The following is a 25,433-nucleotide window of genomic DNA, read 5'->3' as shown; positions in this document are numbered from 1 at the left end:
CAGGACTCAACAGGTGTTGGTGAACATGTTTTCGTATACATCTACCATCACACAACTTCACAGGAAACATCATTTCACCAATGTTATTGATAATGATTCCAGATAACCACTTGGTTCCACATCCGGAGTTCAACATGTGTACAAGATCATTGATCTGGAAGTTGAGGTGTACAGACGTTTGGTCGTGACTACGTTTCTGTTGATACTTGTTATTCTCGACCTGGACCGTTACGTCCGGGTTCACCAATGGTAACCGTGTTGTTAATTCACGACCCATCAGAAGCTTGGCAGGTGAGGGACCGGTGGCTTGACGTGGTCTGGTGCCGTAGTTGAGCAACACACGAGCTCGACGAGATTGAATGGAGCCTTCCTTGTCATGGCTTCAAACATAGGTGGTGCTGATTCTTGATGATGATTCTTGATGATGATGATGTTGATTCTTCAAACACAGACCATTCTTGATGATGTGAACAGCACGTTCGGCTTGACCATTGCTGGCAGGTTTGTACCGGGCAGATGAGTAGTGCTGAATGCCATTCATTTTACAAAAGTTCTGAATCTCTGAACTCGTAAATGACGAGCCATTACCTGATACAATGGAGTTTGGAATACCATGTTGTGTGAACATGGCATGGAGAGCTTCAATTGTTCCAGCAGAGGATGAGGATGGTACCACGAGAGCTTCAATCCATTTGGAGTGGGCATCAACGACGATAAGGCAAAGCAACCCTTGAAATGGACCAGCATGGTCGATGTGTCATCTGGACCATGGTTTTGATGGCCACGACCACATGGCCAATGCAGGCAGTGGCGGTGTCTTGGCATGGGCTTGATAAGTGTAGCAATGGCGTGTACCGGACTCAATGTCACTGTCTAAACCAGGTCACCAAACATGGGCTGCGGCTATAGCCTCCATGGTGACTATGCCTGGATGGGCATTGTGGAGTGCACTGATAATATTACTGTGGAGTTTCGGCGGAATTATCACTCGGCTACCCCAAAGCGGGCAGATTGCATTAACACGGAGCCCATCCTCCCAGATGAGGTACGTTTTCACTCCTTCTGGTAGTGATGCCCAATTACCTCACATAACACAACGTTTAATTTGTGACAAATCTGGATTGCTATTGGTAGCACAAGCAATCTGCTCAGCAGTTACGGGCGCCTCATCGTGAATGACGTTAGCCATGAGATGAATGATATCGTCAGCTTGTGGAGGTTCTGGAATTATGAGGGAAGCGGCAAGTGACTGAGCACGTCAGCACAGAACATTTCCTTACCCGGGTGGTAAACCAATGAATAGTCATCACCGGCAAGGGTCAACACCCAACGTTGCACACGACCTGATGATATCAGCAGAATGGCTCTGGTTTCTCCCAGGAGACATAACAAGAGTTTGTGATCAGTATTAATGGTAACTAGCCGAAATCCCGTCACAGACGGATTCCATTCCATGAGCCCAATATGCCAACCAGTGGAGGCTCTCGTAAGAGCCGGATCCCAGTCGATGTACTCCATGGCCTTACCTAATGAGGCCTACAAAACGTCGTTGTACACGACATTTTTGGTGTACACTACTCCTTGTGAAGAAGTCCCCTGATTTGTGCACGTGTCTACTTTGATGTACACAGTGTCAAAACTTTTCAGGTCACAGTACCGAGAAAAACGTGACGTGACCGCTAGGAGGAGCACAAAATTGGTCCTTCAGTATTAATATATAGATGCTTCAGAGTTGAAGGTTGACTATTGCAACTATGTGCGATGTACTCTTACAGGTATGAAGTTTCTTTCAGTCCAGGTCACAGTACCGAGAAAAACGTGGCGCGACTGCGAGGAGGAGCACAAAATTAGTCCTTCAGTATTAATATATATATATATATATATATATATGTCTTACAAAGACATATTGGTGCATCTTTAAGGTGCCCCAGACACACACTAACACCTCTCGTTCTACTTGAGCATAGCGACATTCAGTCTCAAATGAGGTTCGTGATGCATACACAACAGGCTGGTGGTTACTGGTTCCATTTGTTTGTATCAATGCACACCCAATGCCATATGACGAGCTATCACAACTGAGTGCAAGTTCCTTGGATAGGTCATAATGGACAAGTAATGGCGAGGAGGACAGCATGGTTTTAGCGGCCTTGAATGCTCTTGTTTGGGCAGCTTCCCATTTCCAGGCAACGCCTTTCCTGAGGAGAAGATGCAGAGGCTCGACGGTTGTGCTTAGTTGAGGCAGGAAATTACCAAAGTAGGAAATTACCAAAGTAAGTCAACATACCCAGGAATGCACAAAGTTCTGAAATGTTTTTTGGCCTTGGTGCATTCGCAATTGCTTCAACTTTGCTCGGAGAGGACAGAATGCCTTGACAGGAGATTTGATGACCCAGGTATTCAACTTTAAGTGCCATAATGGAACACTTCTCATGCCTTAGGCCTAAGCTTGTGGCAGCCGATTGGGGACTCAGTTTAGGTTCTCGAGTTGTTCACTTTGTGACTTGCCAGTAACTAGTTTGTCAGCCTGGAATATGATTGTCTTTGGTACAGTTTTCAATAATGTCTCCATCTTGCGTTGGAAGATTGGTGCAGCAGAGCGTATGCCTAATGGGCATCTGTTGTACAGGGAGAGTCCTCGATGAGTGTTGATGCATGTTTTGGGCTTTGAATCATCATTCATTTCCATTTGAGCATCATAGGCATTGGTCAAGTCAAGCTTGGTGAATGTCTGGCCACTCATGAGAGTGGTGAACAGATCATCTGCTTTGGACAAAGGGTAGCCATCCAACTTTGAATAGTGGCTGATCGTCGTTTTGTAATCCCCACAAATGCGCACTGTTCCATCTGCTTTGAGTATTGGAATGATAGGTGCTGCCCAGTCAGAGTACTCGACTAATGAGATGATGCCCTCACTCTGCAGGCGATCAAGCTCACATTCGATCATTGATCACATCATGTCGGGCACAGGTCTAGCCTTATGGAACAATGGCTGAGCATCTGCAGAAACATGAATCCTCATTTTGGGCTCTGCAAAGGTGCTAACACCATAGCTGAACAGGCCAGGGCACTTGTTAAGCACGGTATCGCATCCAGCATCAGAGTTGGAGACTGTTTAAGTCACTCCAATTAAGTCTGATTATTCGTAACCAATCTCGGCCGAAGAGGGTTGATCCTTCTCCATACACAGTCAGTCGTGGTGGGACATGAGTGCTGTTTGCATATCCGACAGTTACTTTTGCTGAGCCAACTTAGTACACGCTTAGGGCCAAACTTAGTACACGCTGGGCCCGAGGCAAATGTTACGAGGTTGGGCCCGATTATTACTTTTTTTTTTTTAACTGATTTCCGATTCCGACCAACACAAAAAAATGATAAAACAAGCATACTTAGGTAAGATATAGTTGACATTTGTACAAAAGGTTGATTTTTCTTTTCCTTTACTGAGAGCAGAAATCAGCTCCTGGTAAGAAAGAAACTCGTGTTAATATTATTGGCCAATCTGTGGAGTCCTTTCAGAGAGCCAATGGTGTTACAGATACAGAGAGATCCCAGAGCTCATCTAACTCGACACATTGAGCTCGAGGTACCCTTTCCATGCAAGACGTTATATTTTAATTCAGGCATCACACAACATGTCGATATTTAACAGCGACATTTATTTCACACCAACACGACAGTTGAATGAATTGACAAGAGGAAAGGCTGTGCCATAGCTGGAAAAAAAACATACAATTTCTGTACGATACCAAAGAAATTGAAAATCCTGAATAAATAGTATAAACTTGGGGCAAACCGTACGATTTGACACGTAAGTGACACTGACAACGTCGTGCTACCCACTGCCATCTTGACTGATGTAGCATTAAGACATCAAGTGTCAAAATCACGAAAGTTCGCAATCGGTGGCAGGAAGAATTAATGTGCAGATTGTGCCTTGTTTCATTTGAATATCTTTACCTACTTTGGAGAAAATGAATAAAAGGCATTACTCTTCAACACACCATTGTTGAATAGACTTTATTGTTAACAACGTAAAATATATTCATAGGCCCTGAAATTTTGAGTAGGCCTCAACTACCCAGAGTTACAGCTGAAGCTCAATAGCCATCAACTTTGCAGCAGATTCCACAACTGTCGACATTCGCAACCCACATCCAGGCTCGCTACGCCAGTCCAATTCTTTATCGGAACTCGCATTGTGGAAGCAAACAGCCTGCGATTGCTGGCGCTCCCAGCACCTCTTTCTGAGTCCGTCGAGTTATTTTGTGGTCCTTCAATATACTCAGATATGTTTTACAATTTGGAGATTTACAGTTGTATAAAAACTTTCATTCTATATTTATAACATCGAAACTAATTTTACGGATGAATATAGCCTTCACTTCCTGAAAGGGGGGGACAAAACAAAATGAAAGACGTGTGTAAATGTCACCCCTTGTCACCTCCATCACCCGCACCCCCCGCCCACACACACACACACACACACACACACACACTATCAACACAATTTCCAGGTATCATTGACTGTGTCGACTTTACTGAAGAAAAGATGAATAAAGAAAATTATGCTGAATGTGATGTCTGTAAAGGAAAATCGTGCAGAAATGTTTCCTTTAAATGGGGATTCATGGTCAGGTTTTCAGCCAAACCCGAGAAGGTGTTTGGTTGGACTCAAACTGGACCATACCCCAGAATATTTTGTGTTGTGTCCATTGAATGAGATTTCATTCAATGAAAAATATTCAAGGAGACTGGAAGATATGATGTTTCGTAGCAAGAAGCGTTATTTTAAAACACTACATGTACAAATGTTACCCGATTTTCTTTATCTTCTTGGACCTTTCATTTTGACAGTGCAGCCTCATGAGTGTGCGAAAGTCTGAAGCCTCGGCCTTGCGTCAGGTGTGCTTGTATCTTCTTCATTTATTTGATATCTTTCGGATGTAAATGAACACTCGTTTTACTCTGCTCGTGTTACACATTATGTGCATCAAATTTTTATCTCCCTGTGCCTGATATTTATTGTTATTTTTAAAAAAGTTTCTGTGCACCACCCTTGAGGCCCGGTTGCAAGTCACCGTCTACATTTTATGACTCTGTTATGAAAAATATTTTTTGAGTTGTTTTATCCTGAAAAATAGACCATAGTGAACACACAGTCATGTTAAAAGATTGGCCGTAAATCGTTCTTGTGAAGGGAGACAGACAAATACACACTGTGTTTTATATGGGTAGATTGATTTATTGATGAGTTTGCAATTTCAGAAATACAACATTCAGTTCAGTAAAGGTCAATATTCATAATGCTTTGGTGAACAGTTTGTGTGAATGGCGATTAAGGATGGTCGATATCTTGAAAGGGAGGTGGAGATGAAAATATGGAAATGATAAAATGAAAGGATGAATAAAATCAGCTGATATAATGATGGAGGTGTTGGATGAAGACAATCCTGTTGAAGAGCATTATGACAAGACAGAGAACATTCAAATGAATATGTGAGTTCTGGGACAACCCAATTTAACATTGAAGTCAATGGGGAATATGGAAAAACTATGTGATCACCCTCCAAAAATATCGTGTCAATTTCTCCCACTTTCAAGTAAGCCGGATGGATATTAATTCAATTACTTATTCACAAATATTAAGATGATATTTTATTATTTTATCAAGTAAGTAGCCCTATTTGTTGGTTGAATAATATAAATAATTCTCATCCTCAATAGCCACTCCAACACACAACCCACCCCATGCACACCCTTCCATCCCTTCGTCACACAACCTCTCGATTGGAGTTCTGGTGTAAAAAGTGTAAAACATATTTATTGACTATATCCCACCACACTTCCAAATCGACAGCACCAAAATTAATTCCATAAAATTGTCTGAAAAGAAAATAATTAATTTCATCTCTGTTCCATTTTTCTTGCTTGATTATTAATTAATATTCGAGCAAATACAACCTGTCACTTCAAGAGGGAGAGGGGTGAGAGAGAGAGAGAGAGAGAGAGAGAGAGAGAGAGAGAGAGAGAGAGAGAGAGAGAGAGAGAGAGAGAGAGAGAGAGAGAGATATTGGGGGGGGGGGTGGGGGAGGGTCGGGTGATGAGAAAGAGAGAGAGGAGGGAGGGAGAGACAAGGGGTAGTGTGGGAGAGAGAGAGAGAGTGAGGAGAAAGTGGTGGGGGGGGGGGGAGAGAAGAAAGAGGTTGGTAGGAGAGAGCAAACAAGGACAAATGTGTCCAAGAGCCTCATCATTCCACCAGTCAATAAAGGTTTTGTCTTCACCAGAAGAAGAACAACAACAACAAGAAGAACAACGCAGAGCTCTCTTAGAGCCAGCATTCGCAACGCGAGACGCGGCTAATAAGGCAAAAGCGCCGTGATATTAACCCCCCGGGGATCTTTGACTGGTCGAGGGTTAAACATGACCATCACCGCCGTGCCTCAACACAGAGCACCAATTCCTGTGTGTTTTGTATTTTCCGGCGATGGCCCCGCTTCACACAGGGGTGACAAAGGTTTCATTGGCTCATATTGTGTCCTCCTGAACCAGATAATATGGAGAACCGACTGAAGTACAACACAATGACTGCAGTCAGTCATGATGATAAGGGTCCTGTTCCTGCTGGAATCCCTCAACAACGTGCTGTTCCTGTTGTTGCTGCTGCTGCAGTCAGTCATCACAGCGAGGCTTCTGTTCCTATGGGAACCCCTCAACAATGTGCTGTTTCTGTTGTTGCTGCTGCAGTCAGTCATCACAGCGAGGCTTCTGCTTCTTTTGGGGGATTTTTTCATGATGTGTTATATTTTTGCATTTTGTTTTAAAAAAAATTTCTGTATTTTGTACAGGGTGTCCCAAAAGTCACGTCAGGATTTAGAAATGAAATAACATTTGTTTTTTAATAATTCATTACTATTTTTCGACCAAAAGAAAATTTACAAAATGGAGATAAATTTGCTTTATTTATGAAAAATTTTGGAGCTTAGAGTTGTATAAAAGTTGCCTAAAAAGGCAACACATCTTGAGTTTAACGATTTTGTCACTTGGAAATACATTTTCTCTTGCGTTCGAGTGTGCCCATCTTCTTGGGAAGTCACATTCCCCTCGCTCACATCGTCGAGCTCAGTCACTCAGCCTTTCCTGTCCCGCAAGCCAGGTGGCTTCATTGTGGTTGTACAGCTTTGGACCTGGTCGAGGTTTCAGTAGGCCCGTAGGCCGATAGAAGATAAAGCTACCCGTTGGGCTGCACGGCTGATTTTCAACAACCAATTTCTGGAACAGAGCAGATGGGCAAAATGGAATGACAATTCTCGTGAACATTTTGTCACTTGGAAAGACATTTTCTCTTGCGTTCGAGTGTGCCTATCCAGGGAAGTCACATTCCCCTCGCTCACATCGTCGAGCTCAGTCACTAAGCCTTTCCTGTCCCGCAAGCCAGGTGGCTTCATTGTGGTTGTACAGCTTTGGACCTGGTCGAGGTTCCAGTAGGCCCGTAGGCCGATAGAAGATAAAGCTACCCGTTGGGCTGCACGGCTGATTTTCAACAACCAATTTCGGGAACAGAGCAGATGGACAAAATGGAATGACAATTCTCGTGAACATGAACACAATCATTACGTTGATTTATGGATTTCCAAGTTCTGGTTCTCTCTCGTAAGAGTCGTAGGACTCAATTACAAAACCTAAATAGGAGGATCAACTCTATTTTCGGCTTCACGGAGACGGGCTCTTTCGACGGCATTTTCCATAACAGCGGGCACTAACTCTGGCTGCAGCCCTCGAATTTCTGGACAGCTGTTGTCGTTGAGCTGCTGAATTGTATGGGGCTCATTGATGTATACATCCTCCTTTATTCCTGACCCATATTGCTGAAAACGTTGAATCAACCGATGAATCATGAAATCTGAAGGTGGTTTTCTGGCATTGAAGTGTTGGCAGTCTGCTCTTTGGGTGAGAATAATTGATCAAAGAAATTTAAAATAAAATTCCACGATTTTGGTTCTTTGTTCAGGTGTGAATTTTCCATGGGTAATTTCCAAATGTTAATCCAAATTCTGAAATGAAAAAAAAACAAATTATTAAAAAACATAAATGTTATTTAATTTCTAAATCCCGAGTTGACTTTTGGGACACCCTGTATAAGTATTTATTTTTGTGTTTTGTATGTTGTTTTTTTTGTATTTTGTATAAGTAGTTTTTTGGGGGGGAAGGGTGGATTTTGGAGAGGTTTTTTTTTTTTGCATTTTGTATCAATAGTTCCCCCCCCCCGCAACCCCCCATTTTGTGTCAATAGTTCCCCCACCCCCATTTTGTATCAATTGTTCCCCCACCCCCATTTTTTATCAATTGTTCCCCCACCCCCATTTTGTATCAATAGTTCCCCCCCCACCCCCATTTTGTATGAATAGTTTTTTTTTTTTTGTATTTTGAATAAGTAGTTTTTGTTTTTTTTGCATTTTGTACAAGTAGCTTCTTCTTATTCAAAAAGTAGCTTTCGGAAGAGCAAGTTGAGCGAATGGATCAGCCAAAACCATTACAAGGGTGTGTAATAGACAAATCCAAGAAGCCAAACACGCATGCATGTGGTGGGCAAGGTGGACAAGTTGCTGCTGGATATTTCCTGCTGACACCATGGTGTTTCTGGTCAAAATTCTAGCACTTTTGTTTGCTGCGTGCTTTTTTTGCTTCAATTGTTCAATGAAGAAGAGTTTTTCCTTTTTTTTTCATCAGCTGTTCTTGTTGCTGCTTCAGCCGTTACTCTTCTTTCCAATTATGACACCACTCGGGTACATTCTGCTCATGTTCTTGCTGTTGATTCAGTTTCAAAGTCGATCAAGATCATGACATCAGCTGAAAGGGAAGAAGGAAAAAGTGAAAGATAACGTTGGAGTGTAAATGTGTTTGTACAGTCACAAAGTCTCGCACGTTGGTCGCTGCAGCAAACACCGAGTGTTGATTGCTCCAGTTGCTTTCACAAGTGACAGACCTGAATGGCATTGATATTATATGGATTAGGGAGAAACCTCACCTGCCTGATGTATTCAATTGAATTATTAAAAACTCTTCACTCAGTATTATTAAGTTGTCATCATGATATTTTGAATAAGGAAGTGACAGATTGAAAAACTTGGACTCAAAAAGTGTGCAAATAATTAAATAATGTGATTCGAGTGTAAATGGTACCTGTCGTAAAGGAGATTGTTTTTTATTTGAAAATTTTTGGATCAGCTATTTGTAATAGTTTGATATTTCTTCTCATATTCCTGGAGCACTGAAATGTGGGAGCGAATGAATCAGGACCAAACATCGGATCTTCTTCCTCAGCAGGTATTACAATAACGTCTTCTGCACGCATCAACAAAAGGAAGTCAAAAACACCCAATTGCACTGTCATCAGAATCTCTGTCATTATCAAGCCTTTCAACACAACACGGGAATGAAGAGAATAGCTACCTACGTATATTTACATCTCTCTCTCCTTTCCCTTTCCCTCTCCATCGAACCATGATGATCTGCTTTGTGGAAGGCAGCTCGAGTCATCCAAAGCTGATTGAAAGTGAGATTGTAAATATATGGTTTTTCAAACAATTAGTTTTCATGATCATCCAGGTGTACACAATGACTTCTGTAGGGATAAATTTATCGTCATGCCAGACTTCCACCAATTGGAAGATTTGTTTGGAGATTATCTGGTTTTGACTGCGGTAAAATATTCGTCTGTTCTCAACACTTCTGACGCACAGAAAAATGGGACATGATGCAGGTGAAGAACATGAAGTTCAGACAAAGTTAGGAATCATTAGTTATGCAAGGCAGGAATCTTGGCAACTTACGATCCAACCGACGTGATGATTTCAGATGAGGGAGTAGAGGACGGAATCCGCAATGCTTTTGAGCGGCCTTTGAAAAAAACAATAGAAATATGAAAGATTAAATGCATTGATATCTTCATCAGTTTGTTAAGTCATTCAGGAAAGGGCACAAAAGCAAATTCACTGAAGGAACAGGTAATCGAGTAAAAACTGAATTTGGTTATTTCATTCAATTGAGGGGAGTTCCACTTCTTGTAATTTATCCTTCATCGTGATGGCCATGCCAATTAGTTACCTTTTACTCCTAAATTATAATTACAATCATCTCCAGAATTAAGGATCTCCTTCTTCATCAAAGGAAGTATTAACAACAGAGTCTTGAGAAGATGAAGCACCAACATATCTTGCAACTTAACATATTGATCTCGGGGCGAGCTGTGTTTGCACCCAATATGTTCAAACCAAGTTATCCAAAGTATTGAAGAGTGCTTACCTGTTGAATTTCCTGCATATGGTGCAGTGGCCCCTTGACAACACGCTGTTTCTATTGTTCTGTTTCTGCTGTTGCAAGCAATCATCATGATGAGGTTTCTGTTCCTGGTGGACCTTCTCAAAGACTTGCTGTTGTGGATGCTGCTGCCATTCTTGACGGTTAAGCTTGCATTCCTGGGGGAACCTCTGAAAACCATGCTGTTTTTGTTGTTGATGCTTCTGCCAATCCTGACAGTGAGGCTTCTGTTCCTGTGTGAACCCCTTAATAATGTGTTGTTTCTGTTGTTGCTGCTGCAGTAAGTCATCACAGTGAGGCTTCTGTTTCTTGTTGGGGTATTTTTGTATTTTGTATCAATAGTTTTTTTTTTGTATTCTGCATCAACAGTTTTTTTGTATTCTCCATCAACAGTTTTTTTTTTGTATTCTGCATCAACAGTTTTTTGTTGTTGTATTTTGTATGTCGTTTTTTATTGTATGTGTATTTTTGGGGGGGATTTTGTATCAGTAGTTTTTTTGGGAGGGGGCATTTTGTATCGTTTTGGGTTTTTTGGGGGAATTTTGTATCAATAGTTTTTTTGTTTTATTTTGTATCAGTAATTTTTTTGTCTGAAATTTTTTTTGGGGAGGGGGAATTTGTGTGGTTTTTTTTTTTGTTTTTGTTTTTTTGGAATTTGTGTCGTTTTTGTTTGTTTTTTTTGCATTTTGTGCAATTGTTTTTTTTTTGGGGGGGAATTTGTGTTTTTTTTTTTTTCATTTTGTACAAGTAGCTTCTTGTTATTCAAAAAGTAGCTTCCAGAAGAGCTCGTGGAGCGAATGGATCAGAATGTAATCGACAAATCCAGGAAGCCAAACACACATGCATGTGGTGGGCAAGTTGGACGACTTGCTGCTGCATGTATCCTGCTGACACAAAGGTGTCTGCTTCAACTGTTCTATGAAGAAGAGTTTTTCTTTTTTTTTCATCAGCTGTTCTTATTGCTTCTTCAGCTATTGCTCTTCTTTCCAATTGTGACACCACTCAGTGACATTCTGCTCATGTTGTTCCTGTTGATTCAGTTTCAAAGTCGATCAAGAAGATGACAACAGCTGAAAGGGAAGGAGGAAAGAGTGAAAGATAACGTTGGAGTGTAAATATGTTTGTACAAAGTCACGCACGTTGGTAGCTGCAGCAAACACCGAGGGTTGATTGCTCCAGTTCCCTTCACGTGTGACAGATGTGAATGGCATTGATTATATAGATTAGGGAGAGACCTCACCTGCCTGATGTATTCACTTGAATTATTAAAATCTCTTCACTCAGTATTATTAAGTTCTCACTATGATATTTTGAATAAGGAAGTGACAGATTGAATAACTTGGACACACAAAGTGTGCAAATAATTACATAATGTCATTCGAGTGTTAATGGTACCTGTCGTTCTGGAGATTGGTTTTCATTTCAAAAATTTTGGATCAGCCATTTGAAATAGTTTGATATTTCTTCTCATATTCTTGGAGCACTTAAACGTGGGAGCGAGTGGATCAGGTCCAAACATTGCATCTTCTTCTCCAGCAGGTATTACAATAACGTCTTCTGCACACAACAAAAGGAAGTCAAAAATACTCAACAGCACTATCATCATAATCTCTGTCATCATACCTTTCAACACAACACCGGAACGAATAGAAAAGGAGGAGAGGAGATTGGGACCATACTCTGTACAGAGCGTTGATGCTGCTTAAGCAGTCTCCTTGGCAATTGGGCACAATCCTTGATCGGTCGCCACTCCAACACAGTATACCAGCATGCTGGCACTCATTTTGCCGACCTCGGAAGGATGACAGGCCGAGTTAACCCCACCTGGTATTAATTCAACAGCTGAGCAGGATTTGAACTCAGGATTTGAGGATCCAAAGACGACCTCCCCAACCATTAAGCCAACATCAGGCATCGAATGAATAGAATTTCCACCAATTTACATCTCTCTCCTTTCCCGCTCCATCGAACCATGATGATTTGCTTTGTGGAAGGCAGCTCGAGTCATCCCAAGCTGATTGAAAGTGAGATTGTAAATATATGGTTTTTCAAACAATCAGTCTTTATGATCATCCTTGTGTACACAATGCCTTCCGTATGGATAAATTAATAGTCATGCCAGACTTCAACCAATTTTAAGATTTGTTTGGAGCTTATCTGGTTTTGAGTGCATTAAAATATTCGTCTGTTCTCAACACTTCTGACGTACAGAAAAATGGGACACGATGCAGGTGAAGAACATGTAGTTCAGACAAAGTTAGGAATGATTAGTAATGCAAGGCAGGAATCTTGGCAACTTACGATCCAACCGACGTGATGATTTCAGATGAGGGGGTGGAGGAGGGAATCCGCAACGCTTGCGAGGTGCCTTTGAAAAAACACAATGGAAATATTAAAGATTAAATATATTGATATCTTCTTCAGTTTGATAACTCATTCAGGAAAGGGCACAAAAGCAAATGCACTGAAGGAACAGGTAATCGAGGAAAAGGTGAATTTGGTTATTTCATTCAATTGAGGGGAGTTCCACTTCCTGTTATTTATCCTGCATGGTGATGGCCATGCCAATTAGTTACCTTTTACTCCAAAATTATAATTACAATCATCTCCAGAATTAAGGATCTCCTTCTTCATCAAAGGAAGTATTAACAACAGAGTCGAGAAGATGAAGCACCAACATATCTTGCAACTTAACATATTGATCTTGGAGCGAGCTGTGTTTGCACCCAATATGGTGACCCCAACTTTTTCAAAGTATTGAAGAGTGCTTACCTGTTGAATTTCTTGCAGATGGTGCAGTGGCGCCTCGACAACATGCGGTTTCTCTTGTTCCTTTTTCTGCTGTTGCAAGCAATCATCATGGTGAGGTTTCTGCTCCAGGTGGAACTTCTCAAAGACTTGCTGTTGTGGATGCTGCCGCCAGTCATTACGGTGAGGCTTGAATTCCTGGTGGAACCTCTGAAAACCGTGCTGTTGTTGTTGTCGATGCTGCTGCCAGTCATTATGGTGAGGCCTGAATTCCTGTTGGAACATCTGAAAACTGTGCTGTTTCTGTTTTTGTTGCTGCTGCCAGTCATAATGATAAGGCTTGTGTTCCTGGTGACGCTCCTCAAAACTGTCCTGTTTTTGTTTTTGATGCTGCCACCAGTGATTACGGTGAGGCTTCTGTCCCTGATAGAAGCTCTCAAAACCATGCTGTTGTTCTCCCTGTTCTTGCTGTCTCTGTTCTTCTCTCTGTTCTTGCCATCTCTGTTCTCGCCGTCTCTGGACTTCTTCCTGTCCTCGCTGTCTCTGTTCCTCCTGTTCTCGTCGTCTCTGTTCTTCTTCCGGTTCTCTCCTCTGTTCTTCTGGCTGTTGTCTCCATTGTGCATTTCTTTTAATTTCCAACTTTTTCTCTCTTTGCTTTTGTAATTTTTGCTTTCTCTTTTCTTCCCTTCTTTCCTTCAAATCTTCTTCTATTTTCCACAGTTCTTCCAGTTCTCGCCGTCTCTGTTCTTCTACCTGTTCTCGCCGTCTCTGTTCTTCTCCCTGTTGTCCCTGTCTCTGTTCTTCATCCGGTTCTATCCATCTCTGTTGTTCTTCCTGTTCTTGCTGTCTCTGTTCTTCTTCCTGTTCTCGCTGTCTCTGTTCTTCTTCCTGTTCTCGCTGTCTCTGAGCTTCTTCCTGTTCTCGCTGTCTCTGTTCTTCTTCCTGCTCTCGCTGTCTCTGTTCGCGCTGTCTCTGTTCTTCTTCCTGTTCTCGCTGTCTCTGTTCTCGTCGTCTGTGTTCTTCTCCCTGTTCTCGTCGTCTCTGTCCTTCTTGCTGTTCTCTCCTCTGTACTTCTTGCTGTTGTCTCCATTGTGTATTTCTTTTAATTTCCTCCTTTTTCTCTCTTTGCTTTTGTAATTTTTGCTTTCTCTTTTCTTTCCTTCTTTCCTTCAAATCTTCTTCTATTTTCCACAGTTCTTCCAGTTCTCGCCGTCTCTGTTCTTCTACCTGTTCTCGCTGCCTCTGTTCTTCCTGTTCTCGCTGTCTCTGTTTTTCTTCTTCCTGTTCTCGCTGTCTCTGTCCTTCCTGCTCTTGCCGTCTCTGTTCTTCTACCTGTTCTCGCTGTGTCTGTTCTTCTTCCTGTTCTCGCTGTCTCTGTTCTTCTTCTTCCTGTTCTCGCTGTCTCTGTTTTTCTTCTTCCTGTTCTCGCTTTCTCTGTTCTTCTTGCTGCTCTCGCTGTCTCTGTTCTTCCTGTTCTCGCTGTCTCTGTTCTTCTTCCTGTTCTCGCTGTCTCTGTTCTTGTCGTCTCTGTTCTTCTTCCTGTTCTCTCCTCTGTTGTTCTTGCTGTTGGCGCCATTGTGTATTTCTTTTAATTTCCAACTTTTTCTCTCTTTGCTTTTGTAATTTTTGCTTTCTCTTTTCTTCCCTTCTTTCCTTCAAATCTTCTTCGATTTTCCACAGTTCTTCCAGTTCTCGCCGTCTCTGTTCTTCTACCTGTTCTCGCCGTCTCTGTTCTTCTTCATGTTGTCCCTGTCTCTGTTCTTCATCCGGTTCTATCCATCCCTGTTGTTCTTCCTGTTCTTGATGTCTCTGTTCTTCTTCCTGTTCTCGCTGTCTCTGTTCTTCTTCCTGTTCTCGCTGTCTCTGTTCTTCTTCCTGTTCTCGCTGTCTCCGTTCTTCTTCCTGTTCTCGCTGTCTCTGTTCTTCCAGTTCTCGCTGTCTCTGTTCTTCCTGTTCTCGCTCTCTCCGTTCTTCTTGCTGTTGTCTCCATTGTGTGTTTCTTTTCATTTCCTCCTTTTTCTCTTTTTGCTTTTGTAATTTTTGCTTTCTCTTTTCTTTCCTTCTTTCCTTCAAATCTTCTTCTATTTTCCATAGTTCTTCCAGTTCTCGCTGTCTCTGTTCTTCCTGTTCTCGCTGTCTCTGTTCTTCTTCCTGTTCTCGCTGTCTCTGTTCTTCCTGTTCTCGCTGTCTCTGTTCTTCCTGTTCTCGCTGTCTCTGTTCTTCCAGTTCTCGCTGTTTCTGTTCTTCCTGTTCTCGCTGTCTCTTTTCTTCCTGTTCTCGCTGTCTCTGTTTTTCTTCTTCCTGTTCTCGCTTTCTCTGTTCTTCTTGCTGATCTCGCTGTCTCTGTTCTTCCTGTTCTCGCTGTCTCTGTTCTTCTTCCTGTTCTTGCTGTCTCTGTTCTTGTCGTCTCTGTTCTTCTTCCTGTTCTCTCCTCTGTTGTTCTTGCTGTTGGCGCCATTGTGTATTTCTTTTAATTTCCAACTTTTTCTCTCTTTGCTTTTGTAATTTTTGCTTTCTCTTTTCTTCCCTTCTTTCCTTCAAATCTTCTTCGATTTTCCACAGTTCTTCCAGTTCTCGCCGTCTCTGTTCTTCTTCCTGTTCTCGCTGTCTCTTTTCTTCTTCCTGTTCTCGCTGTCTCTGTTCTTCTTCCTGTTCTCGCTGTCTCTGTTCTTCTTCCTGTTCTCGCTGTCTCTGTTCTTCCTGTTCTCGCTGTCTTTGTTCTTCCAGTTCTCGCTGTCTCTGTTCTTCCTGTTCTCGCTGTCTCTGTTCTTCTTGCTGTTGTCTCCATTGTGTGTTTCTTTTAATTTCCTCCTTTTTCTCTTTTTGCTTTTGTAATTTTTGCTTTCTCTTTTCTTTCCTTCTTTCCTTCAAATCTTCTTCTATTTTCCATAGTTGTTCCAGTTCTCGCTGTCTCTGTTCTTCCTGTTCTCGCTGTCTCTGTTCTTCCTGTTCTTGCTGTCTCTGTTCTTCCAGTTCTCGCTGTCTCTGTTCTTCCTGTTCTCGCTGTCTCTGTTCTTCCTGTTCTCGCTGTCTCTGTTTTTCTTCCTGTTCTCGCTGTCTCTTTTCTTCCTGTTCTCGCTGTCTCTTTTCTTCCTGTTCTCGCTGTCTCTGTTCTTCCTGTTCTCGCTGTCTCTGTTCTTCCTGTTCTCGCTGTCTCTGTTCTTCCAGTTCTCGCTGTCTCTGTTCTTCCAGTTCTCGCTGTCTCTGTTCTTCTTCCTGTTCTCGCTGTCTCTGTTCTTCCTGTTCTCGCTGTCTCTGTTCTTCTTCCTGTTCTCGCTGTCTCTGTTCTTCTTCCTGTTCTCGCTGTCTCTGTTCTTCCTGTTCTCGCTGTCTCTGTTCTTGACGTCTCTCTTCTTCTTCCTGTTCTCTCCTCTGTTCTTCTTGCTGTTGTCTCCATTGTGTGTTTCTTTTAATTTCCTCCTTTTTCTCTTTTTTCTTTTGTAATTTTTGCTTTCTCTTTTCTTTCCTTCTTTCCTTCAAATCTTCTTCTATTTTCCATAGTTCTTCCAGTTCTCGCTGTCTCTGTTCTTCCTGTTCTCGCTGTCTCTGTTCTTCTTCCTGTTCTCGCTGTCTCTGTTCTTCCTGTTCTCGCTGTCTCTGTTCTTCCTGTTCTCGCTGTCTCTGTTCTTCCTGTTCTCGCTGTCTCTGTTCTTCTTCCTGTTCTCGCTGTCTCTGTTCTTCTTCCTGTTCTCGCTGTCTCTGTTCTTGCTGTTCTCGCTGTCTCTGTTCTTCCAGTTCTCGCTGTCTCTGTTCTTCCTGTTCTCGCTGTCTCTGTTCTTCCTGTTCTCGCTGTCTCTGTTCTTCTTCCTGTTCTCGCTGTCTCTTTTCTTCCTGTTCTCGCTGTCTCTGTTCTTCCTGTTCTCGCTGTCTCTGTTCTTCCAGTTCTCGCTGTCTCTGTTCTTCTTCCTGTTCTCGCTGTCTCTGTTCTTCTTCCTGTTCTCGCTGTCTCTCTTCTTCTTCCTGTTCTCGCTGTCTCTGTTTTTCTTCCTGTTCTCGCTGTCTCTGTTCTTCTTCCTGTTCACGCTGTCTCTGTTCTTCTTCCTGTTCTCGCTGTCTCTGTTTTTCTTCCTGTTCTCGCTGTCTCTGTTCTTCTTCCTGTTCTCGCTGTCTCTGTTCTTCTTCCTGTTCTCGCTGTCTCTGTTCTTCTTCCTGTTCTCGCCGTCTCTGTTCTTCTTCCTGTTCTCGCTGTCTCTGTTCTTCTTCCTGTTCTCGCCGTCTCTGTTCTTCTTCCTGTTCTCGCTGTCTCTGTTCTTCTTCCTGTTCTCGCCGTCTCTGTTCTTCTTCCTGTTCTCGCTGTCTCTCTTCTTCCTGTTCTCGCTGTCTCTCTTCTTCCTGTTCTCGCTGTCTCTCTTCTTCCTGTTCTCGCTGTCTCTCTTCTTCCTGTTCTCGCTGTCTCTGTTTTTCTTCTTCCTGTTCTCGCTGTCTCTGTTTTTCTTCTTCCTGTTCTCGCTGTCTCTGTTCTTCTTCCTGTTCTCGATGTCTCTGTTCTTCCTGTTCTCGCTGTCTCTGTTCTTGTCCTTTCTGTTCTTCTTGCTGTTGTCTCCGTTGTGTATTTCTTTTCTTTTCCTCCTTTTTCTCTCTTTGCTTATGTAATTTTTGCTTTCTCTTTTCCTTCCTTCTTTTCTTCAAATCTTCTTCTATTTTCCATCGTTCTTCCAGTTCTCGCCATCTCTGTTCTTTCTGGTCTCCCTGTCTCTGTGCTTCTTCCTGTTCTCGCTGTCTCTGTTCTTCTTCCTGCTCTCGCTGTCTCTGTTCTTCTTCCTGCTCTCGCTGTCTCTGTTCTTCTACCTGGTCTCGCTGTCTCTTTTCTTCTGCCTGGTCTCGCTGTCTCTGTTCTTCTTCTTCCTGTTCTCGCTGTCTCTGTTGTACTTCTTTCTGTTCTCGCGGTCTCTGTTGTACTTCTTCCTGTTCTCGCTGTCTATGTTCTTCTTCTTTATGTTCTCGCTGTCTCTGTTCTTCCTGTTCTCGCTGTCTCTGTTCTTCTTTCTGTTCTCGTTGTCTCTGTTCTTCATCCTGTTCTCGCTGTCTCTGTTCTTCTTCCTGTTCTTGCTGTCTCTGTTGTACTTCTTCCTGTTCTCGCTGTCTCTGTTGTTCTTCTTCATGTTCTCGCTGTCTCTGTTCTTCTTCCTGTTCTTGCTGTCTCTGTTCCTCTTCCTGTTCTCGCTGTCCCTTTTGTACTTCTTCCTGTTCTCGCTGTCTCTGTTCTTCCTGTTCTCGCTGTCTCTGTTCCTCTTCCTGTTCTCGCTGTCCATGTTGTACTTCTTCCTGTTCTCGCTGTCTTTGTTCTTCTTCCTGTTCTCGCTGTCTCTGTTCTTCCTGTTCTCGCTGTCTCTGTTCTTCTTCCTGTTCTCGCTGTCTCTGTTCTTCTTCCTGTTCTCGCTGTCTCTTTTCTTCTTCCTGTTCTCGCTGTCTCTGTTCATATTCCTGTTCTCGCTGTCTCTGTTCTTCTTCCTGTTCTCGCTGTCTCTGTTCTTCTTCCTGTTCTCGCTGTCTCTCTTCTTCCTGTTCTCGCCGTCTCTCTTCTTCCTGTTCTCGCTGTCTCTGTTCTTCCTGTTCTCGCTGTCTTTGTTCTTCCAGTTCTCGCTGTCTCTGTTCTTCCAGTTGTCGCTGTCTCTGTTCTTGTTCCTGTTCTCGCTGTCTCTGTTCTTCTTCCTGTTCTCGCTGTCTCTGTTGTTCTTCCTGTTCTCGCTGTCTTTCTTCTTCTTCCAGTTCTCGCTGTCTCTGTTCTTCCAGTTCTCGCTGTCTCTGTTCTTCCAGTTCTCGCTGTCTCTGTTCTTCCAGTTCCCGCTGTCTCTGTTCTTCCTGTTCTCGCTGTCTCTGTTCTTCTTCCTGTTCTCGCTGTCTCTGTTCTTCTTCCTGTTCTCGCTGTCTCTGTTCTTCTTCCTGTTCTCGCTGTCTCTGTTCTTCTTCCTGTTCTCGCTGTCTCTGTTCTTCTTCCTGTTCTCGCTGTCTCTGTTCTACTTCCTGTTCTCGCTGTCTCTGTTCTTCCTGTTCTCGCTGTCTCTGTTCTTCCTGTTCTCGCTGTCTCTGTTCTTCCTGTTCTCGCTGTCTCTGTTCTTCTTCCTGTTCTCGCTGCCTCTTTTCTTCTTCCTGTTTTCGCTGTCTCTGTTCTTCTTCCTGTTGTCGCTGTCTCTGTTCTTCCTGTTCTCGCTGTCTCTGTTCTTCCTGTTCTCGCTGTCTACGTTCTTCCTGTTCTCGCTGTCTCTGTTCTTCCTGTTCTCGCTGTATCTGTTGTTCCATTATTTTGATTTCCTCATTTCCTTCTGTTTGCTTTTGTGATTCTTCCTTTTGCTTTGCTTTCTTTCTTTGCCTACGTCCTCGTTGTTTTTTGTGGCACAGCTCTTCTTGTTCTCTTTGCTCTTCATCATTTTTCCTCTGCATTTCTGTTTTCATTTCATCTTCCATTTCTCTTTTTCTCTGTTGTTCTTCCTCAATTTGTTTCTGGTTTTCTTTCTGTTTTATCCATACATCCTCATATCTTTGTTTCACTTCTTTGTCATGCAATGCTTGCTCTTGGAGCTGAGCTAATTGCTGATCCCCATCTCCATTTAATTCCTGCATCTGTCCAACTTCCTTTTGTTGAACGTCCTTCAGCAATGGCTGTTCTGTCATTACCTTTTTTGTCTGTTCACCTTTCTGGCTACATCGCAAACTGCAATAAATAAAAAGAATGCTTGTCAGTTCAAGAAAAATGCATGATTTTGGAAAAGACAAAAAGCATATTCCACACATGTTGCATTGTTACATGAAATAAAACATCGATCGTGCACGTTTAACCTAAACAGGGTTAAAAGGATGGATGTGGAATGATGAAATCAAAACATAAAACAGGAAAATACTTCATTGAGGAACAAAAAAGGAAGAAGACTTTGTTAAGATGAAAAGGTATGGAAGAAGAAGTAAACCTAATCTGATCTCCCTTTGAGAGGCTCAAACTACATTTGAGTGGTTAAAGTTTTCACCACAATAACAATCCCAGACTATAATTTCACATGAAGCCAAAAACAAATTATCTGAAAGCAATGGGTCTATTCATAGGGGTGGTAGAATGGCCTGGAGGTCTGCATCCTCACCTTTAAGCTGCCTCGCCTGGGTTTGAATCCTGATCGAGTTATAAACTGTCATCTCGGTGTTTCATGTGCACGGTCATGCATCAATGTGTATGCTGTCCTTTAGATGAACGTTATGCTGACATGTATCTGAAACTGCTTCTCCCTTAAATCCTTTGTTGATGTTCTTTTCTTTTTCATGTCCTAAATTTGCTTCTCGAGGGAATTCGGCCTCGCAACGTCATGAAGGCATGAGTTTTGGTGCTGGAATGCAGGTTTTGGCGGAAAGGTGAGTGATGGAGATTTTCCCTGCAGATTCGAGGGCGAGTCGAGAGGCTCAAAGAGGGGATCCCCTTGATTTGTGGCCAAACTACCAAGAGGTACCGTTGGGGCAATGCCGAGCGATGCCACAGGGTGGGCATGCACTGAAGGGATAAATATGGGTGCAAAAGGAAGCCGGGATGAGATGTGTCTTGGTTCACACTGTGGGTTTTCTCTTTTTGCACAGTCGAAACAGCAGACACATCCTGTTGCTTCAGCGCTTTCCCGACCGAAGCCTGTAGTCCCTCCTGTAATTTTTGAGGTCCTGTCTTCAGCTCTCCTCCACCATGCCTGCTTGCGTGTGAATGGTCCTCAGCACAAGATTGGACTTGTTCCCCACTGAACCACATGTTTCCCTTTGGGATTTGCTTTGCTCAATCGAGCACATCTACGATATCTCGTCTTATTCGGCCAAGGCCAAACGAAGCGAGGTAGAGGTTTGTTCCTGATACCTGAAACACCCAACAACCCACGCCTCGAGAAAACAGACTTTTTGGCATACTGCCTGCATTTTCCATCCAACCATCATGTGACTTTGATTTTAAAATATTATCCATAGGTCTGTGCTCTTATGTTGAAAGTTTTGTGTCTAATTTAAAATCGAATAAAGGTGAAAAAGTGAGGATGGAAGAAAAAAAACATGAGGGCTTCAACCGACATTCCCCAACATGGTAAGCGATAGTTGTGAATGCCGATTTCTATCTATTATTAACTACACCAACTAATTTGACAGGAAAAGAGGGATGGGCAGTACCATGCCTTTCAATCAGCTTGTTGGGTTCAGCCAGTGGGCCAATCACACCTGTATGATTATGGGTGTGGTTCATGGTGGCATGTGATCACTGCCCATCACATAACAATAACACTGTTTAATGCAAATTGTTTTCACACACCTGACAAGACATTTCATTGCACAATCCAAATAAAATCTTGAGCATGTAAATATTTATTTTTAAAGTCCAGAAACAGGATATAAAAATCTTTTCCAAATGTAAAAAGGTGAAGGGTTGGTCTACCAAAAACTATGTAAATAAGACAGACATGGTCACAATAAATTATCATGTGAAAACATCACTACATCTTTCTGCATCCATTTGCAATGATAGAGTGCATGGTGATAGTTTTTATGCATGAATTTTACCAGTGAAACATTAAAACACACACACACACACGTTTGTGGTGATTACGAACTCAATAACTCAAATTGAGAGTGAGAGTGTCTTTTGAACGGACAACCATTATTCAAAGAAAGTTGTTGGGATGGTTTCACGTGATAATTTATTGTAACTATCCCTACCTTGTTGACTTTTTATCAATTCATCACTCCTAAAACTTCATTTTCTTTCAAACCTCATTCGCAAATCTTTATTATCCTTCAAACATCATTCCCAAACCTTCATTTTTCAACTCCAGATTCAAAACTTGTTCTCAAACCCTCATTTTACGACAGCTGTAGTCGAACCGCCATCGCAAAACCCTTAATTTCCAACACCTGTGCTCGAATCCCCATTCTAATCCTTCATTTTCAAATACACATTCTCAACTGCAGCTCATGAAACTAATCGAGGCGATGGGATTCATGCCGGAGCAGGTATTTAACACCGAGAAGACGGGATTATTCTGGAAGAGGATGCCAGACCCTCATACCTTCCAAGCAAGAAATATTGGGATGAAAGGTAGGGTGGTTAAGCATCGTGCTACCCTTCCCTTCTCCATTGTGACAATGCTACAGGTGACTTCATCGTAAAGCTAATGCTGCTTTTCCAATCACTGAATCGCTTCCACACTCACCCTTCCCTCTAATTGTCAGGTCAGGCCAGATCAGATCTGTGACTTGCTGCAGGTATCATCTAAACCTGTACTAACCTGTTCCATGGTCGGGTTGTCGGCAACTAAACCGTCTCCCCCACCATGCTTCCTGGTGAGGAGGGTGTTTGGATATGGACACCCAGCAGGATTAAAAACAAAATCTGTCAAAGGGCGGAGGTCCTTGTGAGCCAACGCCATCCATAGCTCGTGCCCAACTGTGCTGCGGACGTCCTCCTGCAGTTGGGTTACTTCTTATTCGGGTGAGCTTGATGGCAGGAATTGCACTCCGGCCACTGTAAAACCCTTCATTCCACAAAACATTCTCAAAGCATAAAAAAATCTGAAAACACACTCCATGGGAATACCTACTGTGCAGCTTCCCTTCGCAGGGCAGCACACCAGATGACGGGATTGGGGCAAAGCCTTCGGGACCCCCAATCTTTGATGGTTGGAGGGAAACCATAGGTTAACATTCCCGGGTCAAATCGTGGGAGAGTGTGTCAGGGTGGTGCTGAGGTGTCGTCCACCAGACGGCGGTCCCTTCGGGTGGGTGCCTGGAATTCCTCTCCTGAAGAGAGGATGATCACCTGTCTCTGTTATCATCTGAGCTCAAGTGTTTGGACATCAGTATTGTCGCACTCTCTGAGATTCTGAGACCGGGTAGTGGTAAAACATGACGGGTGGTCATGAAACATTCCACACCTACTATTGGGCTGCTCGCTCTGATGGTTACCATGCCAAAGGAGTTGCTGTAGATGTGTCCAATAAGCTGATTCCAATGATAATTAATCGAGGTAACACCGGTCAATGAGCGTATTATGAAACTCAGGATTCGTCACTCCTTGGGTGTCATTTCCCTGGTCTCTGTATATGCTCTGACTGAGGCGAGTGATCTCACCGTGAAAGACATTCTATGCCATGCTCGAGTCTGTGCTTGATCAGTGCCCCAGGCAAGATACACTTCTAGTCTTGGGGGATTTCAATGCATCGTCTGGAACTGATAGGGATTGGTTATGAGACGCGTCTTGGTCCCCATGGGTCAGGAACTGTGAAGCAGAATAGCACAAAGTTCCTTAACTTTGCAAGAAGTCATGGATTTAGGGTGGCTGGTTCACGGTTTCAGAGCTCACAAGCTCATCGCTGGACTTGGTATTCCAACACTGGCGGTGTGGCAAAGGAGATTGACCATGTGTTCGTTGATCGCTGGAGGATGATCCAGAACTGCAGGGTCCACCAGAGTGCTCAGTTCCTCAATACTGACCACCGTATTGTTGTCGCAACTCTTAAGTTGCACCTTAAATCCTGGAGAATGGCACCGTCCCTGTCTCTGCTGGATGTTGGCAAGCTCAAGGATGAGAGGGAAGCTGAGGAGTTTGCGAACAGGCTGAGTGGATATTTGGGGGGACTGGGTGCATTGGGAGATCCTGAAGAGTTGTGGAGTGCCTTCAAGACCACCATCCTTGATGTTGCCGGTGGATGTCTTGGAATTCTCCGTGGGGCGAAGAAGAATTTTCTCTCTCAAGGGATACTGGATACTATTGCCAAGAGTCATGGGGTCAGGTTGAATGATGGAGGTGAGCTGTTCAGGGAATTGAGCATAAATCTGGATGTGTGCTGAAGGTGGGCAAAGAAGGCTGATGTGCGAGTAATCTGGAGGAGTAGAGCATCATCTGTGGTCAATGTATTCTTGTCCTGCTCACAGGGGAATTCACGCATTGCATTCCTCAAAGCCCATCTCTCGGTGTACTGCAGTTCGAGCGGAGGGTGGTGGGCTCTTGACAGAGGAAAACAAAGTGAAGGCACGCTGAGCCGGTTACTTTGAGCAGCTGTGCCAGGCTGATCTACCAGCTGTTGAGTTAGATGTAATGGGTGTTACTATCCCTGTTGCTGACACTCCAATCAACTGTGATCCACCTCCGCATGTGGAAACACAGGCTGCAATGAACCAGTTGAAATGGGGTAAAGCTCTTGGGATATGTGGCATCCATGCTGAACTTCTCAAGGTTGATGGAAATGCTGTGCCCACGTCATTGCATGGAATTCTGTGCTCTGGCAAGAACACAGGCATCATCCCAACTGACTCGAAGAGGGGCCTTTTTATCCCTCTCGAGAATGGGAAGGGTGATCGCCAGGACTGCAACAACTCCCAATGGGTGATGCTGCTCTCATTGCCGAGCAAGGTCTTCACTCGGATTGTTCTTGATAGGGTTAGCCACCATCTGCTTGAGCAGCAGCGCGTGGAGCATCAGGCTTTACACCAGAGGTCAACGATTGAATATATCCTTGCCCTTCAGTATACAAATATATCTACATCCAAACATACATACATACATATATATTTATACATATATCCATATATATTTATATCGAAAAATGCATATTCAGAAATATATATATATATATATATATATATATATATATATATATATATATATATATATATATATATACATATACATACACAACATCAAGAGAGCAACTCAGTTTGCGATGGAGGGCAACTTGGTGCTGAGGTGACACGGAGATGAGGGGTTGCATTTTACACCTCACCAGACCACGAAAGAGCGTGGGATCAATACCACCATTGTCACATTTTTCCACAATAATTCAACCGAGCTGAAACCCACGTTTTGGGGTGGATCTACGAAACTTGACATGTGCTAAGATTTGGGTTTTTTCCATGGAGCGGTTTATGAGTTTGAGTTCCAAAGATTTTCCGAGTTTCCAACATGGCTGCCACACCACATGATGCATGACATCATTATCATTGAAACATTCCACATGAGTAAGCTCACCAATTTCAAAATTTAGGGTCAATCTGGTAAGTGGTTGCAGAGAAAATGAATTTAAAAGGGAATAAACCCGGAAAATGCTGGAGTAATAATAATAAAAATAATGCGCAGGAATAAACAGAAGGAAAACAATGGGTTACCCAGGCTGAAAGGCTGGGGAACCCGAATAATAAGAATGACAAACGGCTAGTTTTGAGTCTCATTTTTATCATTCAGCAATGATGTCGCATGTTTTAATGAGTGTTCATGGATGGGGACAGATTACTGGTTGGTAATTTATAGGCATATAAGTGATGCATTGGTGGAATGTCTTGAGGATTTATGTTGGATCGAGCCAATGGAGTGTCTGGGCCATCCTTACATCAGACGTCGCCCGACATACTCGGCCTACTTC

At 43.0% G+C, this 25,433-nt stretch overlaps 1 protein-coding gene and 1 long non-coding RNA gene across 3 annotated transcripts in view; one reads left to right on the top strand and one right to left on the bottom strand.

The window, feature by feature from the left end:
* Positions 1–8,407: 8,407 nt before the first annotated feature.
* Positions 8,408–25,433, bottom strand: part of LOC147024510 (uncharacterized) — a 48,778-nt gene continuing 31,752 nt past the window's right edge. Inside the window, exons 8-14 of the mRNA XM_085884509.1 lie at positions 13,093–19,720; positions 12,622–12,688; positions 11,716–11,877; positions 10,306–11,390; positions 9,834–9,900; positions 9,184–9,345; positions 8,408–8,850 (exon numbers count right to left, since the gene is read on the bottom strand). Of these exons, the coding sequence (XP_085740635.1) occupies positions 11,738–11,877; positions 12,622–12,688; positions 13,093–19,720 (6,835 nt within the window). The 3' untranslated portion in view covers positions 8,408–8,850; positions 9,184–9,345; positions 9,834–9,900; positions 10,306–11,390; positions 11,716–11,737. The remainder of the gene's footprint in view (positions 8,851–9,183; positions 9,346–9,833; positions 9,901–10,305; positions 11,391–11,715; positions 11,878–12,621; positions 12,689–13,092; positions 19,721–25,433) is intronic.
* LOC147024511 (uncharacterized) lies at positions 13,218–21,060 on the top strand. Of its 2 annotated transcripts, none has more exons than XR_015059070.1 (2): positions 13,218–13,326; positions 20,626–21,060. It is a non-coding gene; the product is annotated as an uncharacterized LOC147024511 (long non-coding RNA). The 2 variants fall into 2 exon arrangements; XR_015059071.1 differs by lacking the exon at positions 13,218–13,326 and adding an exon at positions 20,432–20,497.

This window comes from Eptatretus burgeri, chromosome 6 (assembly GCF_056783735.1).
Source record: "Eptatretus burgeri isolate ZD-2024b chromosome 6, Ebu_testis_v1, whole genome shotgun sequence".
Lineage (NCBI taxonomy): Eukaryota > Metazoa > Chordata > Myxini > Myxiniformes > Myxinidae > Eptatretus > Eptatretus burgeri.
Note: the sequence above shows the minus strand (reverse complement) of the source record. Positions and strands in the feature narration are given on the sequence as shown.